The sequence below is a fragment of the Callorhinus ursinus genome, unplaced genomic scaffold, assembly GCF_003265705.2.
Source record: "Callorhinus ursinus isolate GAN/ISIS: 27379988/994484 unplaced genomic scaffold, GSC_fseal_2.0 scaffold3, whole genome shotgun sequence".
Lineage (NCBI taxonomy): Eukaryota > Metazoa > Chordata > Mammalia > Carnivora > Otariidae > Callorhinus > Callorhinus ursinus.
In genome coordinates, this window is record NW_027397065.1 from 50,601,749 (window position 1) to 50,622,896 (window position 21,148).

At 45.3% G+C, this 21,148-nt stretch overlaps 1 protein-coding gene across 1 annotated transcript in view; it reads left to right on the top strand.

The window, feature by feature from the left end:
- Positions 1–21,148, top strand: part of CCDC69 (coiled-coil domain containing 69) — a 36,189-nt gene that overhangs the window by 10,689 nt on the left and 4,352 nt on the right. Inside the window, exons 2-7 of the mRNA XM_025867530.2 lie at positions 5,431–5,500; positions 8,016–8,122; positions 8,635–8,722; positions 18,707–18,780; positions 19,768–19,869; positions 20,374–20,493. Of these exons, the coding sequence (XP_025723315.2) occupies positions 5,431–5,500; positions 8,016–8,122; positions 8,635–8,722; positions 18,707–18,780; positions 19,768–19,869; positions 20,374–20,493 (561 nt within the window). The remainder of the gene's footprint in view (positions 1–5,430; positions 5,501–8,015; positions 8,123–8,634; positions 8,723–18,706; positions 18,781–19,767; positions 19,870–20,373; positions 20,494–21,148) is intronic.

Sequence of the window (21,148 nt, forward strand, 5' to 3'; positions counted from 1 at the left end):
CCCTGGGCCTCCCCACTCTGCTTTTGGAAGGGGAAATTCTTATGTCCCCCTCCCAGCTCCTGTCCTCTCCCACTGCGGGGTGAACTCTGCTCTGTAGCCTCCGAGGAGGGAGCTGCCTGAGCCCCAACCTAGGGATTTTCCATGTCGTAGTTGCTTATCAATTCCTACTCAGCTCTGGGCTATGTGTCCTCAGGCTCTTGTGAGCAACAGAGCTGCCTGCATAGATTGGCAGATTGGGGCTTCCCGGCACATCTACCACCCTTGGATTCTCTGGGTCTAGAACTGGGCCTGGGGGCTGTGTTAAGCAAGCATTCCAGGTGCTTCTAATAATACAGGAGACCCAGAGACCACACTCAAAGAAATAGTGTTCTGGGCATCATAACAGATGCTGGGACAAATCCAAAGCGGGTTTCAAACATGGTCCCTGTTGCCAAGGAGCCCCTTGGCCTAGCTGGAGAAGCACAGGTAACCAGGTAGGTCCTCACATGGGTGTCCAAAACAGGCACCCAGGCACAGAGCTGCCAGGGACTAACTCAGCACTGGGGAGGGACAGAGGAGAAACGAAACGGCACGTGAGCTCAGCCTGGAAGCCTGAGGAACTGTGGAGGGTGTGTCATGCTGGGATGAGTGCCTTGGGATGGTCTCGAACACAGGGATGCACCTACTGGGGCCAGGAGTACCATAGGCTTGTTTGGTTTGGGCCCAGCAAATGTGCCAATTGCTTTTTTAAAAGTGATACTATTCCGTGTTGGCAAGGTTGCCGTGAAACTGGCCTTCTCGTGCACCAACAGGGGGTGTGTTCATTGGTAGAACCTTTCTGGAGGGTAGAGTCAGTAGTTTCAGATGTGTAAAAATACATATAAGTCAGTAAGTGATCACTGAAAGCATAATTTGGAAGTTAAGAAATGGAAATAATCGAAGTATTCATGCAGATTATTTAATGATTGAATTCATTCACAAGGATGTAATATTTGAGTCATTAAAATTAACATATCTACAGAATATTTAATGCCATGTAGTAAGAGCTCATAATGTATTTGAAAAAATAAAACATAAGGAAGTATATACAATGTTCCAATTATGAATAAATAGATCTATTATTACTACTACTGTAATTGGAGGAAGAAGTTTACAAATATTTATCAAGGAAACGGAGGAACAGGAGGATCCTCGCCTAAGGACAGACTGTGATAAGTCTTTTTTTTCCTAAGTTTATTTATTTATTTATTTATTTGACAGAGAGAGAGAGAGAGAGCACGAGCAGGGGGAGTGGCAGGGAGAGGGCGAAGCAGACTCCCTGCCGAGCAGGGAGCCCAATGGGGGCTCGATCCCAGGACCCTGGGATCATGACTGAGCCGAAGGCAGACGCTTAACCAACTGAGCCACCCGGGTGCCCCATGCTGTCTTGAATGTCACGGGAAGCCGTAGTCCTGGGTGTGGTTTTGTCAGGATCTGGGGACTCAAGCGCAGGGTCCCATCCTGCCTGTGGTCTGGAAGCTGTTAGTGCAGGAGAGTTTTTCACCTTTCTGTGGTGGTTGTTTAGCAGAAGACAGTTTTTCATGAGCGTTATGATCTTACTTCAGGCCAGTCTGAGGGAGATCTACCAAAGCACTGCAGGGCCTTTGTTTTTGCCCTGCTTTTCAAACAGAAAGTGATAAACTCAGGCAATGTTTAAGCTCTCAGAATATGCCAGACATTATAGGTGCATTATCCCATCTAATCCTTAAAACAATCTCATGAGGAAACCAAGGCTTGGAGAGGCCATGCAGTCACACAGTGTTAGATTTAGGATTTGAATCCCGGTATGGGTAATTCTAGAATCCCAGAGTTCTTTTTTTTTTTTAATTTTTATTGTTATGTTAATCACCATACATTACATCATTAGTTTTTGATGTCTTTTTTTTTAAGTTTTTATTTTTTTTTATTTTAGAGCTAAAGATGTGGGGGAGGGGCAGAGGGAGAGAAGCAGACTCTGTGCTGAGCCCAGAGCCTGATGTGGGGCTCAATCCCACAACCCCGAGATCATGACCTGAGCCGAAACCAAGAGCTGGACGCTTAACCGACTGAGCCACCTGGGCACCGCTAGAATCCTGGCGTTCTTAACCCCACTGCTCCAGTCTCTAATGTGCTGAGACCTGGTTCTGACATTGAGTCTGCCATCAAGGCACAGAGTCACCGTGTCTTACCTCCCTGGGTTTCCTCACTGTAATAACCCTGCCTGTCAGTGCTACTGAGAGGAGCTGAGGTCAGAGGCTCAGAGATGGAAGACCACGGGGTCCACTAAGCCCTTCTTGACTCTACTCGGCAAAGGAGGGAACAGGAGCCCGGAGGAGTGATCAGTGGAGAGGGGAGGAGGGGAGACATTTGTCCAGCTTTGTAGGAGAGCTGGGACTGGAGTCCAGGAATTCTCAGTCCCATGAAAGCATCCCCAGATTAGCATAACCAGTGGTGGCAACGGGGATGAGACAACCATTGATCTCCCTCCTTCTGACAGCCCAGGGTAGAGAGGCTGGCTCCTGTCACTTCCCCAGATTCTTGCTTGGACAGCTTCCCAGATATGTGCCTGGGTCGGGCATCCCCTCTGCCCTGGGCGGGGAGAGCCGAGTCTTCCCAGGGTGGAAGGAGAACTCAGTTGTCAGGCATGCCCAGCCACTGAGGGCTGGGGGGAGGTGCCATGTCTTGTTCCATTTGCCAGGGGCTCACACTGCCCCAGGCTCTGTGCCGGGCTCTGTGCCAGGCACTGGGGGGCAGGAGCAGAAGGTTGTAGAAGCCTTCCCTTGACTTACCTTCCTTCCCCAACCAGAAGTATGCTTTCCAGCAGCATTTCAGTCATTCTTGAGTTCAGGAAATTGTTAATAATTTTATGCAATAATGTACTTTTAAAAATCTGTGACCATAATAAAAAGTACAGTTAATTGAACATTTTCATAGCCTTTCCACAGGCTGACTTATTGTTTTAAGTGTCTCTCTCTTTTTTCTTTTTTTTTTTTAGAGAGGGAGAGAGGGAGGAAGGGCAGAAGGAGAGAGAGAGAATCTTAAGCAGGCTCCACACCCAGCGTGGATCCCTGAGAGCGCAGAGCCCAACATGGGGCTCTATCTCATAACCCTGAGATCGTGACCTGAGCTGAAATCAAGAGTCGGGTGCTTAACTGACTGAGCCACCCAGACGCCCCTTTTAAGGTTTCTTAAAATGCAATCTAGAATTTTTTTTTCATTTTTTTAAGAGCATCTTTTTTTTTTTAAAGGGATAGTTGACATATAAACATTATATTAGTTTCAGGTCTACAACAATGATTAGATATTTGCGTGTATTGTGAAATGATCACCACAATACGTCTAGTTAACATCCAAGAACATCTTGGGGTGCCTGGGTGGCTCAGTTGGTTGAGTGTCTGCCTTCGGCTCACTCATGGTCCTGGGGTCCTAGGATCAAGTCCCACATGGGGCTCCCTGCTTGGCAGGGAGTCACTTCACCCCCTACCTCTTCCCTCTGCTCAAATAAATGAATAAAATCTTTAAAAAGAAAAAAAAAGTGATGTTATTTAAAAAAAAAAAAGACATCCAAGAACATCTTAAAAAGTTACAGGATGGCTTAATTTATTTTTTCTACCCCAGATTCTGGTCCAGTGGCTAGTGCCAGGCCTTGGCTGACTTTCCACCTATCTGGGGTGAAATGAGAAAATTACAGGTGTAAGTGTGTGTATAACATTGAGTAAGGATGTCAGTTCCCCACTTCCTGGAAGAAGTGTCTTGAGCTTTCCTTACTATATTTTGGAAGATTATAATATCCTCTATTTTATGAAATGATAGTGTTAGTCTGCAGATAATGTTTTTCAGCATCCTTACTTTTCAACCCATATCAACTGTCCTATTAAAAAATATTATTTACGAAACTTGAAAATCTGGGAGCCACTGACACTGCTTCAGGATTCAGCCCTTTGGCATCTCTTGCCTCCTTTGATCAGATTCAACCAATACTGGTCAAATATGGCTCAAGTCCTTGACTCTGCCAGGTATGCACTAATCTAACTTGATTAGTGAATAATCTACCTCACTCAGCCTCAGCCTCCTGTTCTGTAACTTGGGGATATTAATATTTCCCAGGATCATTCTGAAGATTAGCTAAGGTAGTGTAGACATCATAGTGCCCAGTACATCCTGAGTACGGTGTCTTACCCCATCTGTCAAGGTAATTACCACTGCCTCCCTATAGTTGGCGAAACACCCCCTCTAACAAAGAATAAGCATGGTAAAACCATGGCTTGGATGACAACGACTTCTTCTTCTTCTTCTTCTTCTCTTTCTTCTCCTTCTTCTTTTAAAGAATTTATTTGAGAGAGAGAGAGAGAGAGGGAGGGAGAAAAGCAGAGAGGAGGGAGAGGGATAAGCAGACTCTGCACTGAGCATGGAGCCCGACATGGGGCTCAATTCCAGGACCCTGAGATCCTGACCTGAGCCTAAACCAAGAGTCAGACGCTTAACTGACTGAACCACCCAGGCACCGCCCCCCATGGCTTGGACTTCTTTTCTTTTAAAATTTTATTTATTTACTTGAGATAGAGAGTGAGCAAGAGAGCCGGGGCAGGGGAGCAGAGGGAGAGGGAGAAGCAGGCTCCCCGCTGAGCAGGGAGCCCGATGCGGGGCTCGATCCCAGGACCCTGGGATCATAACTTGAGCTGAAGGCAGACACCTAACCGACTGAGCCACCCAGGCGCCCCCATGACTTGGACTTTTTTTTTTTTAAAGATTTTATTTATTTATTTGAGAGAGAGAGAATGAGAGATAGAGAGCACGAGAGGGAAGAGGGTCAGAGGGAGAAGCCAACTCCCTGCTGAGCAGGGAGCCCAATGTGAGACTAGATCCTGGGACTCCCGGATCATGACCTGAGCCGAAGGCAGTCGCTTAACCCGCTGAACCACCCAGGTGCCCTGGCTTGGACTTCTGATGCTTTGCCCCTAATACAGGGAAGGATCAACTTCCTTGGAAGGAAGTTGTGGTAACCATAGGTCCTGAGAGGAAAGGGTAATTGTCTCTGAACTAGAGGTTGGGAAGTTTCAGCTATAACTGGGGTGAGGGTAATAGCAAAAGGTCTGGCCAAGAGCTGGAAGAAGGAACAGGTGGGCAGGGAGGGCCTCATGGTTGGTGGCACAAGCCACAAAAATCTAAGGAGAGGTCAACCAGTATCAGACTCCCCACTGAGGGTTTCCGTGGCAATGATGAGAAATCCTGCTCTGGGAACCCCTTCCCTACAGAGGGAGGGCTGCCTTCGGCTAGTGAGGGAGGCAGCCTAAGTAACTAGATCCAAGGCAAGATCTGGTATAGCTGGACATCAGTCCTGTCTTGCCTTTGGAAGGATCCTACTACAGCATCCATCCTCACATTGACCTCCTACCCTCTACCTTCACTTCATTGTTGTCTCATTTCTTCCAGAGGCGCCAAAAACCAGATCAGCCCCCCAGACCAGAGCCACAGGAACTAGGTCCCCTCAACGGGGACACAGGTGAGTAGCCAGCCCTATAAATGCCCTCCCCACCATCCATGAGGTTTCCTACTTTATCAACAAAGCTGATATTTAATTATCTCATGAGACCTTAGGTAGGTTACATTAATAGCAGTGTCATGTCTAAAATCAGGGAGGTGATACTCCTGACCTGTACTTGCCTGTTCCTGGCTACTGATGCCAGGAACTGATGCCTCCGCACATGGAGGGTTGAGTTTATTTCTGGAAAGTACATTTTCAGGAGAATCCAGAAAAATTGGGAGGGAGTACAGTAGAAACAGATCAGGCTGATAAGAAATCTGGAAACCCAGTCCTGTAAGGAGCAGTTAAAGGAGCAGAGGTTGTTCTACCTGGAAAGAAGATGTTGCAATAAAACACAACAGTTCTCTCCAAGTGTCTGAAGTACCCTCAGAAGAAAGATAAGCCTTGTTCAGTGTGACCCAGAGGTCCATTCAAGGGCCTTAGGGTGGCAGAAACAGGCAGGCAGAATTCAGTTCAGTCTCAAAGGATTTTTTGTGTGATTGTTGGTTTAAAACCACCAGAGCTACCTAGTAATGAAACAAGCACTCCATCTCGGAAAGTGTTCAGTTACAGACTGGAGACTGGCAGGGCCATTGTAAACGAAGTTTAAGTACCAGATAAGCAATTGGATCAGAATTCAGAGGCTCTGTAATCTGCCTCTGCACAAGAATTACCTGGGGGAACTTCAAAGATACACATTCTGGGCCCCACTGCAGACCGACTCGACAAGAGTCTCTGGGAGTGGGGCTGAAGACCTGTCCTGGTAGTGATGATCTATCTTTATTATAAGCTTCTCCCTGGCAGGTGCCAGTCCAGCTACTGGTCTTGTGGACCAACGTTTGGGACCCTGAGCCAAATGGTTTGTGAGAGTCTGGGGTTCTCTGAACTTGACCCCAGTGGTTCCCCAGGACCCAGGGCACTGACTCGCTCCCCCCAACCCCCATCCTGACAGGCAGCCCAGGCCAGCTTCCTGGCTAGCAGGCCCACTCCTCACCTTTCTCCTCATGCCCTTTGCCAACCCTATGGCACTCTGTAATAATAATACTAACATCAGTAATGATGCCAACTGGACCAGTAATGCCAACCCCTCTAATGCTTGTCAGGAGCAACGATGACTCTCTAGAGAGCATTCAGTAAACAAGAAGGTACATTTATTGAGCTATCTCTAAATGCCTGGCACAACGCTTCCTGCTTTATGTGCGTCAGCAGGCAGAGTAAGGTGACAGGAGAGCTTGCCGTGGGATCAGACTGTGCAGGGTTCACAGCCCCTCCCCCGACCGTGAACTGCGTGATCCTGGGCCAGTTGTGTAACTTCTCTGTCCCTCAGTTTCCTCATCTGTGAAATAGGGATAAACATAGTACCCACCACAGTGGGTTGTTGTGAGGACTGCATATTCCCCGTGAGGCACCTGGGACAGGGCTGGCATGCTCTTGGGCACATGGTAAGCTCTCAGTACTCCTTACCTTGCTGGTGTTATTTCTGTTGCCATCATTTCCTGATCTGATCATCTCCACAGCCCTGTGAGCTAGATATTATTATCCCGATTTCCCACAGTGGGTGAGTGAAGCAGAGAGGGCGGGTCGTGCCTCAGGGCCCACCCAGAGCCTATTGGACTCACAGGGGCAATGGCAGGGCCTGTTCTGGAGTCTCCCTAAGCAAGGGCTAGACTTCCTGTTTGCGTCTCCTTCCCACTCACAGCAGCCCCTCTGCCTCCAGCTGGAGGGGGGGGGCGATGCTAAAGGTCAGGGTTCACACACCCAGACCCTCACAGGCCCCAGCAGGTAGAGCAGGTGACTCTGGCCAACGGCAGAACCATGTCCTGGGCGAAGCGGGAGACAGCTGTACCTCAGCTTCAGCTCCTGGCTGGCACAAAGGTACACGCTACCAGTTCTTTGGCTTCTTGAAGAAAAGTTGGAAATCTGTATATGAAGTAAAAGTTGCCCAGCAACGATGAAATCTCAGCAAATTCTTTTTACCTTATTTTTTTTAAGATTTTATTTATTTATTTGACAGAGAGAGACACAGTGAGAGAGGGAACACAAGCAGGGGGAGCGGGAGAGGGAGAAGCAGGCTTCCCACTGAGCAGGGAGCCCAACGTAGGGCTCGATCCCAGGACCCTGGGATCATGACCTGAGCTGAAGGCAGACGCTTAACCATCTGAGCCACCCAGGTGCCCTCCCCTCCCCCCCTTTTTTTTACTTTAGATATCAGTTAGAGCAAATAACACCATTATGGGCTGAGTCCGTCCTGTGAGTTACCAGCTCTGCTGTAGATCATAGGGGGCAGAATGAGACCCCTGGCTCCCGCACTAAGGAGGGTCTCCAAAGCCGGAGAGATGTGAGCGACTGCCACTGGAGGTTGATCTCCCAACTGAAACCATTCTTGCGGTGGAGACTGGAGATCTCAGCCCTTAGCCCTGGCCTCCGACATCCTCTCCGCCAGGCCCTGGCCTCACCTCTGCTCTGTGTGAATTTTTTGCTTCCTTGCGTGTAGCCACAGCTGTCCAGCTCTGTGCATCTGAGGAGGCTGAGGAGTGCCAGAAGGAAATAACCAGAATTCTCCAGCAACACGAAGAGGAGAGGAAGAAATGGGCACAACAGGTAAGTCCAGGTAACACCCGGCCCTTCTCTCTTCCTCCTGCTTAGCTAACCTTGCTCAATGCCAGAATGAGGATCACCTTTGGATTTAGGTGTTCTAAGTATCTCTTACTCCTTCACCAAGAAGGAAGTCCTTTATCTTTTGAATAAATAGTTGTAAGTGCTTGCATATAATTCATTATATTCATTGTATGCGGTGAAAGATCAGGAAACACTAACACAGTAGAAAGACTTCCTGCCTGGGGCGGGCATCAGGATTAGAAGACTCCTACATCCCCTTCTCCTAGACAATTCTCTGGGAGCCCCCTTCTAAGATCTAAAGAAGGCAGAGTCAGCCACACCTGCTGTGTCTTGGAGGTCTTGTTCCCACTGAGCTCAGGTCGTTCCCGTCACACAGACAATGGGGTGGGACTCTGATCACCAACCTCTACAAAGCTCCGGGGGTTGGTGTGTGAATAAGCGAGGCTGCGCTGAACCTGCTCAGTCTCATGCTACTGGCCACCTCCCGCCCCCAGGTGGAGAAGGAGAAGGAGCTAGAGCTTCAAGAGAAACTGGATGAACAGCGAAGGGTCCTGGAGGGAGAGCATGAGGAGACCCTGCAAGGTAAGGATGGAGATGCTTCACTAGCAAGGGTGTGGAAGGCTCCTTCTTTTGTCCCCACCTCCTGAGTTCACAGGGGTCTCCCACTGGCCCCCACCTCCTGCCTCTGGCCCCTCCCTTCTGCCTCTGCCCCTCTCTCCTATCACTGGCCCCTCCTTCCTATCACTGGCCCCTCCCCCTGCCTCTGGTCCACAAATAGTTGGCTGCTTCAGGGCTGGAGTCTTCAGGGTCCTTGGGACTTGTCCTTTTGGACATGACTTTAAAACTGACACCATGCTTTGTCTAACCTTAGTTGAGAGATTTTTTTTTTCCCTTTCCATTTTAAAAGCAAGTCACATTCCTTAAAGGAAATTTGAAAACTCTAGACAAATAGGATAATTTTTAAATATCCATATTCCTTCCCTACAACAATGACAGCTCTTAAAATTTATAGTTGGGTTATTTTTTTCAAATAACTTTTTTCTTTTTATATGTGATAAGACCATCATAAAAATTTACAATCTATGGGTTAAACAAAACGATCTTAGAGCATCGTGGTTAGGACCTCAGGCTCTGCAGTCACAGTCCCGGGGTTTGGATCCCAGCTTCACCTCTTCCTCTTAGTGGCTGTGTAACCTTGAAGAATTGGGTTAACTTCGTTCATAGGGTCTTTGTGAGAATTAAATGATTTAATGTACAGATAGATGGATAGGTAGATAAAATTTAGAATAGCGCCTAATATTTCACAAGATACTTAGCAAACAATTATTAGTACTTATTATTTTCTTATTGAGAAAATTAAAATTATGTGTAATTCCACCCAGAACTAGTCACTGTTACCCCTTTGACATAGATCCCTTTTTTTTTTTTAAGACTTTATTTATTTGACAGAGAGAGAGAGAAATAGCCAGAGAGGGAACACAAGCAGAGGGAGTGGGAGAGGGAGAAGCAGGCTCCCTGCTGAACAGAGAGTCCGATGCGGGGCTCGATCCCAGGACCCTGGGATCATGACCTGAGACGAAGGCAGACGCTTAACCAACCGAGCCACCCAGGCACCCCTGTAGATCCCTTTCATTCTGTGTGTGTGTGTGTGTGTGTGTGTGTGTGTGTGTGTGTGTGTGTGTGTGTGTGTGTGTGTGTCTCTCTCTCTCTACCTGGGATATTCATCTATATACATACACACACAGACTTTGGGGGGAGGAGACAAATTGTTCTCACTTTGAATTCTATTAACATCTTGTCATTAAACTTCTGTAACATAAGTTTTAGTAATTACTCAGCAATCCACTGTCAGCCCTTGTTCATTTAACTGAGCCCCAGTTGGTTAGGCATTTAGGTAATTTCAAACTTTTGCTATTGTTTATAATAGCAATGATACTTACACAGTGAACCCTGTTTTGTAAAATCTTGGCCACATTCATGATTTTATCTTTAGAAACTAGTAGAGTTGGTGTGACCAAGTTTATATATATTTTTTTATTTTGATAAAATACACATAAGACTGTTACCATTAGTGACATTTCATACATTCAGAGTGCCCTGCATCCATCACCCCATCCCATTCCAGCACGCACTCATCACCCTGAGAGTAAGCCCCATCCCCACCAAGCAGTCACTCCCTGCCCCTCCCCAACCTCCTAGCCCCTGGCAGCCACCAGTCCACTCGCTGTCCATGGTTTTGTCCATCCTAGACACTCACTAAATAGAATCATGCCATCTGTGACCCCCACGTCCGGCTTCTTCACCCAGCATGATGTTTGCAGGGCGCATCTATGCTGCACTGTACATTTGCACTCTTTCTTTTTCTCTCTCCCATTTTAAAAGCTACTCCATCCCTTTTTATGGCAGAGTCATATTCCATTATCGTTGGCATGGACGCACCACACTTTGTTATCCATTCATTAGTTGATGAACACCTGGGCTGCCTCCCCCCTTTGGCAACCGTGAATAGTGCCACTAGTACGAGCACTTTCGGTTCCCCTGGGTGTACACCCAGCAGCAGAATGGCGGGGTCATACAGCAAATCTGTGCTCAACTTTATGAGAGACGGCCAAACGGTCTGCCACCGCAGCTGCACCATTCTGCATCCCAAGAAGCGACACCCAAGGGCTCCAATTGCACCCCAAGGGCTCCAATTGCACCACATCCGCGCCAACACTTGTCATTTTCCATTGTTGTTGTTACTGTTGTTATTGTTGCCATCCTAGTGAAGTGTGGAGTGGTAGCTCATGGGTTTTTTTCTTTGCATTTCCCTAATACCTAATTGTGCTGAGCATCTTTTCATGTGCTTTTTGGCCATTTGTATATCTTCTTTGGAGAAGGTTATGTACGTTTTTAATGTTATTGAAACAGACCTAGAAAATGTTATACCAGTGTTTCCGTTAATCATTGGTATTTGCATGATCTTTCCCGAGAACTATCTTTTAAAAATACAGGTAGGATTTTTTTTTAAGATAGACAGATTTGAGAGAGAGAGAGAGAGAGAGCACGAGCAGGGAGAGGAGCAGGGGGGAGGGAGTAGGAGGGGAAAGAATCTCAAGGAGACCCCATGCGGAGCCTGACACAGGGCTTGGTCTCAAGACCCTGAGATCATGCCCCGAGCTGAAACCAAGAGTCAGATGATCAATTCACTGAGCCACCCAGGTGCCCCCAGTTAGAAATTTTAGATACTGTTCTTTTCATTTAACATTGTTTCCAACATGTTTCCAAATAATTATGCTGCTTGTAAATGTTGATAAAGTTAGACCATTGCATACATGGTTTTCCTTATATCCTGTGAGTCTAGACTTCCAGATTTTAACTGCTGTAAATAACACCGCACTAAACGTCTTTTGCATAAAGATGTGCCCACATTTCACGATATGTCCTTAGATTCCCAGAAATGGAATAACTAGAACAGAGGCCTGAACAATTTTAAGATTCTTGAAACATATTGCAACACTAGCACAAAATGTTTTGGAATGGATTTGAAGCCTGAAGAGCTGTGTTAATTCTACTGTGCTGTGCAGTGTTGGGCCTGTCACTCAACCTCTGCTAAGTTTCTACATCTACGGAAACTACCTTGAATCTCAGGTCACCTTCCATATCTCTAAAATCTATCTTCCCCTTGTTATGAGGCTATTGTAGGAAAACAGCTCTGTTCTCCATGCATTGCTTTGATACTACTTTTAGTATTATAAATAAATTGATAAGAAAATTTTCCCTCATGTAAAATCCCCAGAGGAGAAGACACTGCCAGTCCTGAGTTCTTCCCATCGGTCAGAATTCCTTCATAGTTATTTCTAAATCACTTGGCTTATATTAGGTGGTACATAAGTGTGTGTTAAATGAATGAATAAAAGCATAGTGGGAGGGAAGAAATAAGATTTTATGCGTTTGGGGGACAGTACATAGATGACTGGGAGAAGCTGGTGGTGGTTCTTCACCTTTGATGACCCCTTGTTGTCTTTTATTTTCTTTTTTAAATTGTCATACAGTAAAATTGACTTTTTTGGCATACAGTTCCATAAATTCTAGCACAGGTATACATTCATGTAATCATCACTCTAATCTGGTACAAAACAGTTCCAACTCCCCCCCAAATTCTCTCAGGCTATCCTTTTTTTGGTAAGATTTTATTTTTATTGGAAAGAAAGAGAGAGAAAGCTCACGAGCAGGGGAAGGGGCAGAAGGAGAGGAAGAGAGAGACTGCCAAGCCGACTCTGCACTGAGCGAGGAGCCTGACAGGGGGCTCCATCCCACAAGCCCGAGATCATAACCCCAGCAGAAACCAAGAGTCAGACGCTTAACTGACTGAGCCACCCGGGTGCCCCTCAGGCTGTCCTGTACTCAACTCCACCCTACTCCAATTCCTGGCACCTGCTGATTCGTTCCCCATCACTGTAGTTTTGTCTTTTCAAGGCTGTTCTATAAACAAAGAAATACCTAATTTTTTATTGTATCCTCTCTCACTCATCATGGCATGTTTTTTTTTAAAGATTTTATTTATTTATTTATTTATGGGGGGGAAGGGGAGGGGCAGAAGGAGAGGGAGAAGCAGGCTCCCCACTGAGCAGGAAGCCAGATGTGGGGTTCCATTCCAGGACTCTGGGATCATGACCTGAACTGAAGTCAGATGCTCAGCCGACTGAGCCACCCAGGCACCCCCTCATCATGATGTCTTTGAGAGTCATCCAAGTTGTGTGTATTAATAGTTCCGGGTTTTTTTCTTCACTGCCGAGTTGTATTCCATTGTTTACTCATCCACCCACTTGTAGGACATTTGGGTGTGAAGAAAGCCTCTTCTGAACCTTCACGTACATATTCCTGTGTGTTCATAAATTTCCATTTCTCTTGGGTAAATAATGCAGGACCAGGATGGATAGGCCATATAATAAATATATGTTCAGCTTTATGAGAAACAGGAAACTGGTTTCCTAAGTGGCCATGGTTTTGTATTCCCATAAGCAATATAGGAGTTCCACTGTTCCTTCTCACTAAACACTTGCCAATTTTTCTTTTAAATTTTAGCTGTTCTAATTGGTGTGTGGTGATATCTCATCATGGGTTTGATTTGCATTTCAGTAATGACTAATGATGTTGACCATTTTTTCTTGTGCTTACTTGCTGTCTGTATATCATCTGGTCAAATGTCCATTCAAATCTCTTACCCATTAACTAGATTGCTTGTTCTTACTGTTGAGTTTTGAGAGATCTTTATATATTTTGGATGCAAGTCCTTTGTATTTGCAGATATTTTCTCCCAGGCTGTAGGGTTGGTTTTTTTTTTCTCATTCTCCTAACAATGTATGTCATAAAGCAAAGCTTTTAATTTTGATAAATTTCAGTTTATTATTTTTTCTTCTATTCAATATACTTTTGGTGTCATATCTTAAAAATTCTATGCTGAGGGTGCCTGGGTGGCTCAGTTGGTTAAGCAACTGCCTTCGGCTCAGGTCATGATCCTGGAGTCCCGGGATCGAGTTCCGCATCAGGCTCCCTGCTCAGCGGGGAGTCTGCTTCTCCCTATGACCCTCCACCCTCTCACTTACTCTCTCTCTCTCTCTCTCTCTCTCATTCTCTTAAATAAATAAATAAATAAATCTTTAAAAAAAAATTCTATGCTGAACTCCAGGTAACAAAGATCTTCTATTTTGTCTTCCAAAATTTGTATGATTTTAAGTTTTATATTTAGATCCATGACCCATATTATTGTGTGATTTTTCTTCTTTAGACTGTTAATATTGTGGATTACATTGATTTGAGTTTCAAATTTTGAACTAGCCTTGTATTCCTGGCATAAGCCCTACTTGGTCACATTATATTATTCTTTTTTATATATTCCTGAATTTGATTTGCTAATATTTTACTGAAGATGTTTGTGTCTGTGTTCATGAGGGCTGTTGTTCTGTACCATCTGGTTTTAGTTTCAAGGTTTGCTTGCCTCATGGAATGAGTTGAAAACTGTCCCTTCCTCTTTCATTTCTGGAAGAGATTGTATGGAACTGGTATTGTATCATTTTTAAATGTTCAGTAGAATTTGTGAATGAAACCATCTGTTCTCAAACATTTCTTTTCCAGAAAGTAGTTAAGTACAAATTTGAATTCTTTTGTAGTTATAGAAATGCCCAACTTACGTGTTTTACCTTGGGTGAGTTTTGGTAGTTTGTGGTTTTTCAGGAATTGGTACATTTCATCTAAGTTGTCAAGTGTGTATGCGCAGAATTGCTCGTAATAATCTCTTACTGTTGTTTTAAATATCTTCTATGTCTGTGGTGATATTCCTTCTTAATTTCTTGATATTGGTAGTTTGTGTATTCTCTTTTTTCTTTGTCAGTCTTGCTTAAGGTTTATCAACTTTATTAATCCTTTCCAAAAACCGGTTTTTGGTTTCATTGATGTTTTTCCCGCTTTTTCCATTTTCAATCTCATTGATTTCTGTTATCTTTATTTCCTTCTGCTTGTTTGCTTTATATTTAGTTAGCTCTTCTTTTTATGATTTCTTACACTAGGAGCTTAGATTACTGGTTTGAGACTTTTCTCCTTTTCTTTTTTTTTTTTTTTGACTTTTCTCCTTTTCTAACAGAAGCATTTAGTGCTATAAATTTCTCCCTAAGCACTGCATTATCTGCATCCCACAGATTGATATTTTGTATTTTCATTTTCGTTCAGTGCAAAATATTTTCTAGTTTCCCTTGAGACTTCCTCTTTGGCTCATTGAACACTTGTAAGTGTTTGGAGATTTATAGTTCTCCTTCTGTGACTGATTTCCACTTTGATTTCATTATAGTCAGAGAACATAGTTTGTATTTTCCTCCTTTTATAAATTGTTAAGGCTTGTTTTATGACTCAGGATATAGTCTATCTTGTGAGTGTTTCATGGGCACTTGAAAAAATGTGTATTCTGCTACTGTAAGTTGTAATTTATAAATTAGTTAAATCAGGGTATTGACAGTGTTCAGTTCTCCAAATTCTTACTGATTTTATGCCTCCTTTTTCTACTGAACGCTGAAGAGTGTTGAAATCCCCTACTATAATTGTGTATATTTGTCTATTTCTCCTTTCAGTTCTGTTAGTTTTTGCTTCATGTGTTTCAAAGCTCCTTTGTTAGGTATATAAACATTTAGGATTGTTATGTTTTCTTAGCGAACTGACCTCTTCATCATTATGTAATGTCAATGTCTTTATCCCCGATATCGTTCCTTATTCTTAAGTGTACTTCATCTGAAATGAATATAGCCACCACCACTTTCCTTTGATTCATGTTGCTTTCTCTACCTTTTTATTTTTAATCTACCTGTGACATATAGTTAAAGTGGGTTTCTTGTAAATAGCACAGAGTTGGGTATTTTTTTGAAGACCCAGTCTGACAATCTCTGTCTTTTCTTTAGGATGGTTAGACCACTTAGTTTAGTGTCCATATTGATACGGTTGGATGTAGGCCTGTCATTTTTGTATCGGTTTTCTGGTTGTTCTGTTTTTTATGCCCTACTTTCCTTTCCCTGCTTTCTTTTGGAGTATTTGAACATTTTTTAGTATTCCATTTTAACTTGTCTCTGGTCTTTTTTATTATATCTCTTTGTATAGTTCTTCTTTTTTTGTGATTGCTCTAAGAATTAAAAAATACTTAAGAGTCTACTTAGAATTCACATTTTGCCATTTCCAGGGGGATGTAGAAAGCCTACCATTGGGACGCCTGGGTGGCTCAGTTGGTTGGGCACCTGCCTTCACCTCAGGTCATGATCCTGGGGTCCTGGGATCCAGCCCCCCATTGGGCTCCTTGCTCAGTGGGGAGCCTGCTTCTCCCTCAGCCCTCCGCCCTGCTTGTGCTCTCTCTCTCAAATAAATAAATAAAAATCTTTTTAAGCCTACCATCCTGTAGATCCCTATCCTCTCTCCTTTTTGTTGTACTGGTCTTAGGTATTACATCCACATACATTGAATGCCCCATCAGACTATGTTGTACCATTTATAACATTGATTTACCATCAATCATATTTTAAAGAGCACCAGGGGAGAAGAAGACGACAACTAGTCTATTATATTACCCAGGCATTCACCAGTTCTGTTGCTCTCCCTATACTCCTGAAGTTCCGAGCTTCCCTCTGGTATCAATTGCTTTCTGTCTGAAGAATTTCCTTAAGCAGTTCGTTTTTTGTTTTTGTTTTTGTTTTTTTTTTTAAGATTTTTATTTATTTGACAGAGAGAGACACAGCAAGAGAAGGAACACAAGCAGGGGGAGTGGGAGAGGGAGAAGCAGGCTTCCTGCTGAGCAGGGAGCCTGATGCGGGGCTCGATCCCAGGACCCCGGGATCATGACCTGAGCCGAAGGCAGACGCTTAACGACTGAACCACCCAGGCGCGCCCCCCCCTTAAGCAGTTCTTTTAGAAAGTCTGCAGATGAGGAATTATCTTAGCGTTTCTTCATCTGAGAATGTCTTAGTTTCACTTTCTTTCCTGAGGATATTTTCACTGGCTATAGGATTCTAGATTTACAGTTCTTTTATTTTGGCAGTTTTTATTCCTTATTTATGTTCTTACTCTGTCTAGTCTCCAAGGTTTCTAATAAGAAATCCACAGTCATTCAAACTGCTGTCTCCTCTAAGTAATGCACCATCTTTCTCTGGGTCAGTTCCAGATTTTTTCTTTGTCGTTAGTTTTCAAAAATGATGTGTCTGGGTGTGGATTTCTTTGGGTTTCTGCTGTTTGGGGTTCAGTGAGTGTCTTCAGTCTGTAGGTTTATATTTTGCCAGATTTGGGAAGCATTCAACCATTCTCTCTTCAAATACAGTTTCTGTACCACACTGTTTCTCTTCTCTTTCTGAGACTCTGATGCACAAATGTTAGACATTTTTGGATTGTTTTATAGGTCCCTGAGGCTTTCTTCATTTTTTCCCAATCATTTTTCTCTCAGTTGTTCAGGCTGGATAATCTCTATTGATCCATATTCAAGTTCACTGGCTCTTTATCTGTGTCATCGCTATTCTGCTACTGAGCCCACCCAGTGAGGTTTTTTTAATTTCATTTATTACATTTTTTAGTTCTAAAATTTCCTTTTGGTTCTTTTTAATAGCTACTATATATTTGCTAGGGCTTTCTATTTTTCCATTCTTTTCAAGAGTACTGACCCTTACTTCATGAGGCATTTTTATATCAGCTGTCTTAAAGTCTCTGTTAATAATTCCAACATCTGTAGCATCTCAGTGTTGGCATCTGCCGAATGTCTTTCTCAGCCAAGTTAAGATTTTCCTGCTTCTTTGTATGCTGAGCCATTTTGGATTTGTATGCTGGGCCATTTGGATTCATATGCTGAGCAATTTTGTATTATATCCTGAAATATTTGAAAACATGAGATTCTTGAGTCTTGTTTAAAACTCTCGGTTTCATGGTACTTCAAATTCTGGTCTTCTTGCCCAGCCTCCCTGCTGCCATTTACTTTTCAGAGTCTGCAAATAGCTATTCCACTCATTCTGTCTAGGTTTTATAGCTACATTCAGTAGGACGAACTGTATGGAGTGTACATCCTCTAGCTTACCTAGAATCAGAAACTGTCTTGATAGGCAGATTAAATTCAGCCCATAATTGGAAAAAATTCAGCCTGCCATTTTTATACAGCTGATCTCTTGAACTTTTGACTGTCTGTCACATTTATGCTATGACTGAACGTGGTTTTCTCTGTGTCATTGCCTACAGTGACACGGGCCCACTGTATACCCGGGCCTTTGGCCGTAGGAAGCTTTTTTTTTTTTTTTCCCTGTCCTCTCTGTCCTGTTTCCATCCCACCCATTGGTTGGTCACTTTCTAGTTGTCTTCTTTCAGCTGGGGCAAGGTTGGAATTTTCCACAAGGAACTCTATAGGGGAGGTGGGATAAGAAACCTAACTATATTGATTGGGGGGAATAATAGCAAATCTGCGCAGCACTGCCCGGTCTGGAAAACACTCGTGCACCCCTTTCTCACGTCATCGCTGGCCGTCCCTTAGAACAGCTCGTTTCACAGTTGAGGCAGTAGAACGTTTCAATATTTGAAGTGATCTCCTCAAGGTTCCTCTGTTGTGAAAGAAGCAGAATAAGGACAAGGTGGATTTCCTGGCCCCGGATCGAATGTTCCTACCGCAGTTTTGTGCCATGGTTTGAGAAATAACAATTCAATGGTTTCAAAGTTTGGGGACCCCAGCTTGCAAAACATTGGCCCTATGCATTTTCATGGCATGGTGAACAAGCTTGCTGCAGGATCTTTGGGTCTTAGCCTCAGTGAGGCGTGGGTGGCTCCCGTAATCTGGAAGCGTTCACAGTTCCTCCCAAGATATAATTTGTTTCCATTTCCATGAGCTTTTATTAAATATCTACTATATTTCTGACACAGCTGCAAGCCCAGTATACGAAGGATGAATAAGACCATCCCCAGCCCCCTGGCCCCCATGGGCCCCAGCCGATCGCCCAGCTTCTCTGGGCCTCACGGGGCCTGTCAGGAGGCTTTAGGGTAAAGTGCCTGGGTGTCACAGCTCACGGAGATCTCCTTTCCCTACAGTCCTCCAGGCCTCACATGAGCAAGAGAAGGAAGCCCTTGCCCACTCCTTCCAGGAGGCCAAGGTGACCCTGCAGGTGAGAGGAGTCTCATGGCCGTCTCTGCGGGGGAGGGGAGGACCTGCGGGAAAGCCGCCTGGCCTCTACCCAGGTGTGAGGGACGGAGGTGAGTGTCTTCTGTGTATCCAGCCCCTCGAGGTGGTGACTGAGCTGTTAGCTCAAGAGGACTTGGTGTGAGATCAGGGTTGGCCTGTTTCTCTGAGGACTGTGGTTGGAGGATCTTGGAGACCCCATGGGCCGGGTACCACGGTGCGACCAGACTGGCAGGTGGATGCACGGGGAGCTGTGGAAGCAAGAAGGAAGGCATCTGAGCCAATTTATCAGGTCAGGGACTTCCCGCAGGGATGAAACCTCAGCTGGAACCTGAAGGATGGGTTGGAATTCTTCCTATGAAGAAGAGTAAGAGGGGTGCCCCAGGTAGGAAAACAAAACAAAACAAAACAAAACAGTGTGCTTAAAGACATAGAGAAGAGAGGGAAATATGATTACCTGTGGAACTGAAAGAAGTCCCAGATGTCCTGGGATGCAGAGTATGGGTGGGAGGGAACTGAGGCTGGAGAGGGGGCAAGAGCCCAGTGGTAGGACCCATGAGCCGTATGAAAGGCGCACTCTATCCTGAAGGTATTGGGCAGGGTTTGGGTGCGGGAAGCTCTTGGGAGGGGAACGTAGGAGGCAAAAACGCACCTGGCAGTGGGAGGCCTAAGAGGGAAGACTGGGAAAGTGCAGAGCTCGGCTTGGGTGGGCTTTGAATACCAGGCTAACACCACCAGCCTTGAACACCCAGACGTTGTCTCCAAGCGCACTGGGCATCATTAAAGGCTTTATGACCAGAGATGGGGCTTATATGTTTCAGGCAGCAGTTAAAGCAAATCAAGCCTGCATTGGTGGGTAGGGCAGAGTAAAGATGGAAGAACCCAAACTGCCCCCTCTGTGGGATGTGCGGAAGTCCACCTCCAGCCTTTATGAACCACGCTTTGACCATCTCCCTCCCGTCCCCTTCTCCAGGAGACCATAGATGGACTATCCTCACAGCTGGAGGTCTTCCAGGCCAAGATGAAGAGGGTAGAAGAGTCCATTCTGAGCCGAGACTATAAGAAGCACATCCAGGCAGGTGGCAGTACACCTGGGAGCTTTTCCTTCTCAAATCTCCGGGGAGGTCAGGCCCCAGGCAACAGGAAAGGCCAGGCCCTCTTCAAGGCCAGGGCTAGACCTGACACTCTTACTTTCACAAGGGCCTGGAAGAAACAGGGTCCCCATGTCACTGAGGGGTAAAGTAAGGGTGAGAGAGAAGCATAGGGGATAGTAAAGTGCTTGGGCTCTGGATTTGGAAGGAACTAGGTACAAAGAGCTAACCTACCAGTTAGCATAAACAACTTAACCTCTCTGAGCTACAGTTCCTCATCTATGGTGGGAATAGGCCTTGCCACAGAGGTTATTATTAGGCCAGAAGGAGATCAAGCATATCAAGCTCACTTACAGTGAGCCAAGGGAGGGAAGTGACTTGTGAGAGGCAGACAGTGATTTGGAGGCAGAATGGGAAAGCGGCAGGTAGCCCGTGCCCCTCTCCCCCTGCCTGCTGGTCTGATGCGATCATTCTGGGTCCCTGTCTAGGATTACGGGAGCCCCAGCCAGTTCTGGGAGCAGGAACTGGAGAGCCTACACTTTGTCATCGAGATGAAGAACGAGCGCATTCACGAGCTGGACAAGCGGCTGATCCTCATGGAAACAGTGGTCTGTGCTTAGAAGCAGCTGGGAGGATGTGGCCTCAGGCTTCTCCTTCCTGGGCATTTTCTCTGTAAAGTGTGTGGAGGGAAGGCACTTTGAGGAGGTTCCAGCCTGGGCCACACCTGCTTTGACCTGCCGCCCATGCTGGCCCTTGAGACAGCTGAGGCTGGTCTGTGGCCAGTCTGGGTCAAGCAGTGGCCCCTTCTCATAGGGGCCCTGTGCTTTCTTGGCTACTCCTGTTGCTCTAACTTGGGGGACACCAGGGCAGATACCCTGGCTAATCAGGAGGGGCTGGCCGATGTCAGGCAGGGGCTGGGGAGGAAGGCAAGGCCAAAAAATCAGACAGAAAGGAGGCCAGAATCACCAAGGACAGGCCTGGGGAGTGGTGGGCATGGAACACACCGATGGCTTTGTTTACAGGAAAAGGGAGGCCTTGGGAACCTCGGGTGGAAGCCAAACAGAGATTGTGTTACTCCAGAAGAAGTCTCCCTGCTTGTGTGTGCCACACATCCTCTATTCTAATCCGACCATCTCTGATGTTCCCTGTGAATTCTGTTCAGCCATTTTTGTGGAATAGCATAACAGACACATGTAATTTTATTTATATAGATTATATCCTTCTGACTTTGGAGAACCAAAAATATCCTTTCCCTTATGCACC